Source organism: Pomacea canaliculata, linkage group LG7 (genome assembly GCF_003073045.1).
Source record: "Pomacea canaliculata isolate SZHN2017 linkage group LG7, ASM307304v1, whole genome shotgun sequence".
Classification (NCBI taxonomy): domain Eukaryota; kingdom Metazoa; phylum Mollusca; class Gastropoda; order Architaenioglossa; family Ampullariidae; genus Pomacea; species Pomacea canaliculata.
The window spans coordinates 21,082,213-21,091,154 of NC_037596.1; the positions used below are offsets into that span (position 1 = coordinate 21,082,213).

General features: G+C 41.1%; 2 protein-coding genes across 8 annotated transcripts in view; both read right to left on the bottom strand.

Moving 5' to 3' along the window:
- LOC112569024 overlaps nt 1-1,357 on the bottom strand; it is a 2,177-nt gene extending 820 nt beyond the window's left edge. Inside the window, exon 1 of the mRNA XM_025246671.1 lies at nt 329-1,357. Coding sequence (XP_025102456.1) covers nt 329-528 — 200 coding nt within the window. The 5' untranslated portion in view covers nt 529-1,357. The remainder of the gene's footprint in view (nt 1-328) is intronic.
- The window catches only part of LOC112568971, a 21,450-nt gene extending 15,754 nt beyond the window's left edge, over nt 1-5,696 (bottom strand). For 2 of the 7 annotated variants that reach the window (XM_025246574.1, XM_025246571.1), the window contains exons 1-4: nt 5,547-5,693; nt 4,027-4,345; nt 3,702-3,820; nt 1,890-2,204 (exon numbers count right to left, since the gene is read on the bottom strand). In XM_025246574.1, coding sequence (XP_025102359.1) covers nt 1,890-2,204; nt 3,702-3,820; nt 4,027-4,046 — 454 coding nt within the window. In that variant the 5' untranslated portion in view covers nt 4,047-4,345; nt 5,547-5,693. Of the gene's footprint in view, nt 1-1,889; nt 2,205-3,701; nt 3,821-4,026; nt 4,346-5,546 lie in introns of those variants that run through there. The other 5 variants (XM_025246572.1, XM_025246578.1, XM_025246579.1 and 2 more) reach the window with 4 other exon arrangements.
- Between the last annotated feature and the right edge of the window lie 3,246 nt (nt 5,697-8,942).

Sequence of the window (8,942 nt, forward strand, 5' to 3'; positions counted from 1 at the left end):
GAGCGCTGTCCAATGTTCCATCACAAAACCAGTGGGCGTCACGTGCTAAAACGTCACGATTGGATGGAGTGGTTAGAATAACGATGTCGTCCGTCTGAAACGATAACAATTGTTCTCCTCTCGTTGTAAGCTTCAGCTCCTCGCTGATGATGTCGCTGTCTGGAGCTTTCCGTATCCTTCGGATCATCCTTGCCAAAGTCTCCTTTTTTGGAAGAGAACCTGCGGCGGCGAGTGGAAATTCTGCTGTGCAGTTGTTGATTATCCAACTTGTTCAGACTGCTTTGCGCGCTGTTTGATATCACCAACCGTTTTCAAAGCCAGACAACGGGCTACACTTGGCGGATGGGAATGGGTGGATGGACGGCCTTCCAGAACGTCGTTTACTGTCTTTAACCTTCCTTTGCACTCTCCTCGTTTTTCGCATCGCCAGAAAATTGTGACGTTGTCGGCTTTGGTGCGGTCCATGACATAGGCGTAGCCTTCGTGCAACAGCTTTCGGTTATTCCTCTTTGTGAATGTGAATTCCATCTGAAATGCACCAGATGCACTAGATAAGTTCCAAAGTTTAACGTGATGTTACTAATACGCTCCAGCAGACAGACATATACAGACACAGAGGCAGGAGTGTAGAGTTGACATGTGAAAACCAAAGTAGACATTGAGGGAACCTGCGCCCACATACACATATCTATATATTTTTTGGTTTTGTGGTAGAATTGTACAACGAGTTGAAAGCTTTAAACGTTTAATTACTTCTGAGAGAGAGACAGAGATAGAGAGACAGAGAGAGATGCTTACTTACTTCTCAGAATCTTGCACATGTGTAACCAAGTGGTGCGTGGTGAGGGGAGTCGCACAGTGACCACAACAGTCCAGCACTCAAATCAGAAAAGCACGGCTGCGTCACTTGTCTCGAGCTTTCACTTCGCAGTTTTCTCTACTGTCCTTGCTTCTCACCTCTGCCCTTATATACCTATCGGGCGGGTACTTTTTGCGATCCTTCGCGGTCGCATGCATCAGCACTTTTTTCTCCGTGTATCAGCATCAGCACTTTTTTCTCCATGCATCACCATCAGCTCTTTTTTCGCGTGCATCAGCACTTCCGCCAAAACCTAACAAGCGCTGGACTACCGACCCTCTACACATGAATGAATGAAGCACTATCTCGAGGGAACGTGAGACAGATGACAAACAGAAATATTGTTCAGGTGGAAGGTGAACGTGAGAACTGGCAGAGACACACATTGATACAATGGCGAGAGAAATGTGTGAGCGAAGGGGCGTCATACACTTGACTTCGGCTAAAGGTCCCGCGTGAAATGACGAAATGTTCGTCGACAAAACGTCCGTCGGCTGAGGGCCCCGCGCCGAAACCTCCGTCGACGAAACATACGTTGGCTAAACGTCCGGTCGGCAAACCGTCCGTCGTCGAAAAGTCCGTGTACCGCACAAAAAAGTAACACAAAGGTAAAAATACACTGTGTATGTAAGGGATACAGGGATTTAAATAGTGTGCAAAGTCAAACTGAGCAAAACTAGTTATTCTTGATAATCTATTAACAGTACTAAAATACAGGTATTTTAACTAATAATATGAAATATGAACGACATCAGAAACTAAGGAAAAATCATATAGAACACCGCGGTGGAAAACCATAAAACTATGGAAACAAATATTGATAAGATCTGAATAAACAAGTCACGTATTTTAAGAATAAACACTAAAGATCCGTGTTGTGCGATTAATTCTTTTACAAAACAAAATATTGTTTGACATTTTAGGTCAACCTCATCACTGAAGTTCAGCAAATGTCATTTTAAGATCTCTTTATTACCTCTTTCTAGAAAATGTTGGGCAAGTGATGTTAGGATGATGACTGTTGACTTACGTTTGATGACGAGAGTACAGGAGGCTGTGGAGGCACCCATTCTGTCGTGACACGTGACCGTGACACCCGCGTGACGTCGGTAATCAGGGACAAGGGTCAGCTGACTCTCCGTGGACTGCGCTGACCTGCTGAGTCTGTAGTCGTTGTATAAGGCAGTGAAGCAGCTACCGTCAGCTTTACACTCTCCGATGCTGACTCCATCTCCTCGTCGCCATTCAACATCGCCTGTACTGCTGATGTCTCCACACGTGACTGGAGCAGGTGAGTCTTCAAATATTTCTACCTTGTTGTTGTTGCAGTTGATTATTTTTGTCCCTGGCATGAAACATAAAGAATAGACACGAAATAACGAGAAAACTAAAATTTTAGATTGTTGATAACATTGGTGTCGATATTTCTTGCATAACCAATACTTAAGGACTGTATGTTTGTAAATAATACTTTTGCGATTTATACGTATTTCCCTCTTCTTGGCTGTTATGTGATACTATGAGGGTTGAACTCTTTTGTGGTTTTTTTTTTTTTTGTTTTTATCCTATACCATACAACCTCAATCTCTCTTTGGAGAAATTTGTGTGCGTGTTTTACTGACAGGCATTTAAAGAAAAACTCAAAAAGTTCAAAATTTACAGTATTAAGAAAAAAGAGTTTTGATTTATTGTGTAAGACAGTGTTGATTTACTATATAAATGTTAACATTGAAGTGTTCACAAAAACAAATTAATATGTGCATATATATATATACTCTCGCCCCAAGTCATATCTAGGTTGGTTGTAACCCAGGCACAGACGAACGGTCTCTTTGCTACTTACCATACACCTTTTTAGGCAGAATTATGGAGCAAAGTTTGTGGTTGCTCTGCTTTTTGACTACTTGGCAGGATATGTCTAACAAGGTGACAGGGGTAGAATCTAGTTACTGGCTAATGAATGGAAGGAATAGCTAGAATCATATCAGCCTTTGTTCTTGCCTACATTCAGGGCCGCCGAGAGCCAGCGCGGGCCCCGGGACAGACCTCTCCGGGCCCCTTGTACTTGTAATCGTAAATTATTTTCCCAGTATATAATGTATGTTTATTATATGAAACTCAACTTCTGCATGTGTAATGCTTGGGTGTTCTGTCCTAAGACCTTTCTTTAAAAGAAAAAGAAAAGGAAAAGAAGAAAAAAAAATCCACTGAGCAAGGCCGGGCCCCCTTGACAGCCGCGGGCCCGGGTACACCAGATCCCCCTGTCCCCCCCTCTCGTCAGGCCTGCCTACATTCACACACTGTACCCACACATTTCTGGTGTCCGGTCACTTAATCCCCTAGACTTTAAATCCCCAGACACTTCATCCCCGACACTTAATCCCCGACACTTAATCCCCAGGCACTTAATCCTTTATAAAGCATTATGTAATGCTTCTGTCAAAGCATTGAATTAGAATACGTCATCCCCACACATTTACTCCTGTACAGAGCAATGTGTGATGTGTGATTTCTAACTCACTTCTATGGATTTTCAGTTTCACCATCTTGTTTCACACGTTCGTGGATTTTTATCTTTTAGACGTTGGAGTCGAGGTTTGAAAGTCTACAAGATAATCCTTCAATCTCTCTTTCTCTATGTTTGTTTTGAAGCTTCCCAGATTTCTTTTTTTTTTTGTGTGCTGATATCTTCGTATTTACTTTTACGATTCTAACATTTAAGAGTAAGGTTGAAATGTTATGCACGGTTCTACTGACTGCTTTACTAAAGCCTCGTACTTTCCTAGTAAATTCTAAAGTAATTGCCAGATGTTTCATACATTCCACACGCCACTGTGATTACCTAGTGTTTTATAGGTACCGTAGATGACAACAAGAAGTGTGAGCCAGGAGCCATGACATCTGTGGGCTGCCATACATGTCACCAGCATCTCGACAGCAAGGGTTTGCTGTAAGTCGTCACTGTATGTAATGGAGGTAAATACACGCGGAGATTAGACAGTAAATACACGTGCTTTAACTGTATTATTTCTCTATATCACACACACACACACACACACACACATTCATTCAAGTGTGGACACATCTGCAAGCGTTGCTAAACTCAGTTTAACTCTCCAAAACATGTGATGCCAAACCGACTAAACAAACAACAAACAGTCGCCTACCTGCACAGGACGTCTCTCATATTTTCTATGGCTCATTTCGAAAACTTGACTTACAGCTGGTGATGTTCATGGCGGCTTCAATACTCCGCTGGCCTCTACACGGAAGTCGTGTCACAAGTCGAGCTGTGTCAATGTTGACGTCACGTGACTCGCGAGTCACAGAACTGCGGCTTTAACCTTTATGACACCTGTGTACGGCGCGAAAATATTCCTCTGTGACTCATTTTCTTTCACTATCACTTGAGTGCTTGTAGTCTATGTTCCTAGTGTCACCTGACTGCACGCAGCGCCACTTACATCAGAAGTTGACATGAAAAACCTGCAAATGATAAAAGAGAAGGAAAGACTAAAAGTTTTCAATGTCTTTGCAGTCATGAAGGAAAAGCTGCTGTTGCTGCTCACTAATATTATCCTTAGTCATTTTGCAGTCTTTCTCTCTATAAAATGCGGGGCCAAGCACTCGTGTAAATATCCAAATATTCGTTAAATACACATACAAAGACAGTCATACATCAGTAGCACATTTCAATGTAGATTTAACAATATTTTGAAAGATAAATATAATATACTAATTAACAATAAAGACCAATATTCGACACGTCATGACTTACGAGGAAACAACGATGTGTAGAGTGAGAGACGGTTTGTCACTAAAGACGTACAGCTCAACTGGTGAATGAGGAGGCAAAGAAACTTTATTGATGTGTGTATTTTTTCAGCTCTTGAGAAATTATATGTATATAATAGACAATATGTCTCTGTGATGCTACTCAAGTTCTAAAATTTTTCAGCATTTTTTTCAAGCTGCAAACATCACTGTAGGGCTAAACTGGTTAGGTAGGAAAAAAAAAAAAAAAACTCAGCAACTCCTAGATACTCTATCACTGCATCACTCCCCCTCTTACAGTCCTGTTTCTAGTCCTTCATACAGCTGACCGAGTCAAAAGATGGGAGATGACATCAGACTGCGGCAGTCCAGTCCTTTCAGTCTGGTGCCTTGTTATCCTGTGAAGCACACTGCTGGTGATGTGTAACATTATACAGTCCCGGTCTTCTTGAAGCTTTTGTTAGACGTTCAACTGCTTCTTGACACGAATAAAACATGTTTCAGACCAGAAACACTGAGGGAGTAAGATGCAGGATGACACGAAGGTCATGCTATCACCAGACGACATCACTGAGGCACAGAGACGAAAGAAATAAACTTCCCATGTAGCTACCCTCATGGTCCGTCAATCAGACAATGAAAAGCAGGTTTACAACATCTCAACAGCTAAAGTGTCAATGAAGGCTCATAATCTTGTTTAATCAAAACCCCAAGACAAGATGCCAAAGCGACACAGAAGCCGTTAGTGATGAAAGTGTCTACATAGTCACACAGCTACTCGCAGATTTATTTCAGGTCATTTCACGTCACTGCCGCCATGTCACAGAGGAACTGATTGCAGTGACCAAGATTTTTTAAAAGCAACAGGTGAGTATCATGGACATTTTCATCAGAACATGGTATGTTGACTTACCTTCACAAGCTGTCTTTGTAAGGTGACAACAAGAAGGCAGCACTTAGTAATTGTCAATAAACTTGAGCAAGTAAATGACAGATAGTAAGGTGAGGAACTGTACATGTAGTCTGAGCTCGCTGGGACCTCGTGCACACCATCCCGGAAGAGAAATCTCCTGTGTGCAGCTAAGACAGAAATTCCTGTGAATGCGAGGTCAAACAAACAAACTACACCCACCACCACACGAGCAAATCAACACTCACATACGCAGTAACATACACAGAGTATGAAACGTGTTAACAGTGTGTTGTCTAAGTTATTGTGATTGTTTACTAAATGCTGATAACTGCTTAATGTAATAATAACGCCACTCTCCTGTTTAAAAACCGCAAAATACTTCAAAAGGGAAATTTCTTGATGTAAATTAATTGAAAGTTATAACCTGATGCAGTAAGAGATTTTGGACGTAGATATTTAAACACACATAAGAATATTTAAATATAAAGAATAAACTAGAACTTTTAAGTCTAGAATGAGGCTTTACAGAGAATACCTGACTAGTCATACAACTCTCTTTTCGTACATAAAGTTACAGTATAATAAATAAAGTGAAAGACAGCCCTTATATATATAAAAAAAAAACTCTACGAAAACTGCAAAGAAGGTCGCAAAGTATACAAATACCGGGTCTAAACACAGAAAATAATATTTAATTAAATTCGAAAACAAAGTAAAGGTCCTTTAACATTAAGACCCACTATAATACTTATAACAAAAGACTAGAGTAGAGCAACATGAAGGATGTAACAACCAAGACAGTTCACTACCATTGTCGACTTGACAGGCCTCGTAGACACCAAGAATAACAACAGGGAAAACGAGTACAACAACATCACCGACAGTAAACATTACCTGCAGCCTCCCTCCTCCTCCACCTCCCCAAACCCTCCTTTGTGGTGAGAACAGACTGCTCGTGACGGATAATGGAGCTTTGCTCACTAAACCCAACACACAGCACAGGGATGTGTAGTGTGTATGTATGCGCGCGAGCTCGAGTGCTATAGTTAAACACTATAGCTTAATAGACCCTGTATTTAGAAAAAATCCTTTTCAAGTGTCGTGTGATCAAGCAAGCTAAAGATCGGTCAGATGAGGGTTCACTGTGACAAGGAAGAAGAGCAAATGTGAAGAGACATACGACTGGCAGCACAGTGCTGCTTCAGCACGCAGGGATGTTTGTTTGTGTCTGTTTGTTTGTGTATGTGTGTGTGTGTGTGTCTGTTTGTTCGTGTGTGTGTGTGTGGCCAATGATATCATATAAATAGGCATTTCAATACGAGCGGCTACGGACTGATAATGCATGGAATACAATTACTCGGCTCAAATTTCATCCTAAAACCTTGCTAACACTTACTCTATAAACTAAGTAAAACTAATATTATCTGCTTCTTCATCTTGAGATATTAAACAATGAAAACCACAGTCACGCAGTCAATAATGTTTGTGAAAATGAATCCCAACGATGTGTCATGAGACAGCAGGGCTTCTGCTTACGCAAAAAATTGCGTACAGTACGCATTAAAAGTTCGGAGGACCCCTTCAATTTTCGTCAATGGGGTCCCATTCAAATTTGGGCGAAGACCAGGGACCCCTTAAAAATCTGAAGAAGGGGTCCCTGGGACACCAAAGAATTTAGCCTTAGCAGAAGCCCTGTACAGGAAAATGTATTTTCCTCCATCTTACATCCTTTCATCGTCTTCACCGTCTCTATCATCGGACAATTTGTCTTCAGGAAGAACTGAAGAATAAGGAATAGTTTCAATTATTTAATAAATGAAGGCAATCCTAGTCCTTAAGGACGAGCTCTAGCAAGTACACATGGATGTCATAAAAGAGAAGTAGCGCAAAGTTAGGATGAAGCTGGAGGTGAGGATGTCACGAATGCGGATGGGTACTGGTTAAAAGGTTTCATTATTTTATTTCATGAATAACGATAATTGGACGTTGGGGCTGTATTTGAACAACAACAGTAGAAGAAACAACAGACTCGAACAGCTGCAGCTAGTCACCTAGTTTCTCGTGACTCGTGACAGTACAAACACTGACTGTAACACAAGCTGCTGATGGCGAGTGTGATCTCTACAAGGCGGATATCGGGCATCTAATCCCATCCTGTTATCATCCACTTCAGGACAAGTGCATGTCAAGTCTCTGTAAAATAAGTTCACTAAATACAGAATCAAAGTGTAATATTAGTGGAGGAATTTCAACATAATCTTTTACACATTTTAACTTAAATCCGAGATTTTAATTATTATAAATGTCTTTTCTTAAAAGTCGAAAAGAAGTTGACAGATTTGAACAATATAGGTTCAGAATTTTATGTTAATCTTATACATAAATATCGCATATAAATAAATATCATATAACACATATTAGTTTCATAAGCGCTGTATTACTCTGTAAAACTTAGAAATGTTCTATTTGTTTTGCTGTAGCACAAGATACCCCGAGGTGTTCTCCTGGCGATTCAGATGATGAGTAAGTCAGCGCGAGTGCACGTTTGTGAAGATGGTCTGTGTGGATGAGTGAAGTTGTGTTCAATACCTCTTCCTCTTAAATAATCACTGTTTAAAGCTGCAAAGTAAAAAAGAAACTAAAGCTAAGTATGATCTTACAGACCGTTGGTTTTAAGTAAACATGGCTGAAGTGACCGTGAACAGAAAGCATAGATGCTGATTCAGTTTAATTGATGTTGTGTTTACTCACTGATAACGATTGCATTGTATTTTAATTTCCACGGGGACTAATAAGAATGTATGCTAGAAGATCAGGTTCACTTAATAGGTAAGTGATTGTGTAAGTGATGTGTGAATGTGGCTTTGAATGGTTAAACCAGCGGTTCTCAACTTTTTACTTCTGACGCCCCCCCTGACGAAGAAAAGTGCGTCCGCGCTCCCCCCTTAGCCACACAATGTAAGGTAATTTCACTAATACCGGTATAACAAACTTTAAAAAGAAGATGACCACCTTCGCACCCCCCTTGTTAGCACGCCGCCCCTACCCCCCAAGGGGGGCGCTCCCCACAGGTTGAGAACCGCGGGGTTAAACCGTCAGCTATGTCGACCCAGGACCAGAACTATTTTCCCAGTGTCGTGTGCAAAGGTGGGACTGTGAGGCGGAAGAAGATGACAAAGTTGGAGAGACACACAACTGACAGTACAACACGGGCTACACCACGTAAACACCACGTAAGTCTGTATGACGAGGGCTTTAACGTGACCCCTGAGTGTTGATACCGTGAGTATGTAAACAATACTGTGGCTCTCTTGTTCTTTTCTTATTCTACCTCCAGAGTTGTAAATTCTCATTAAACTGCTGCATTATGATTTAATTGCATTATGTTACCACTGT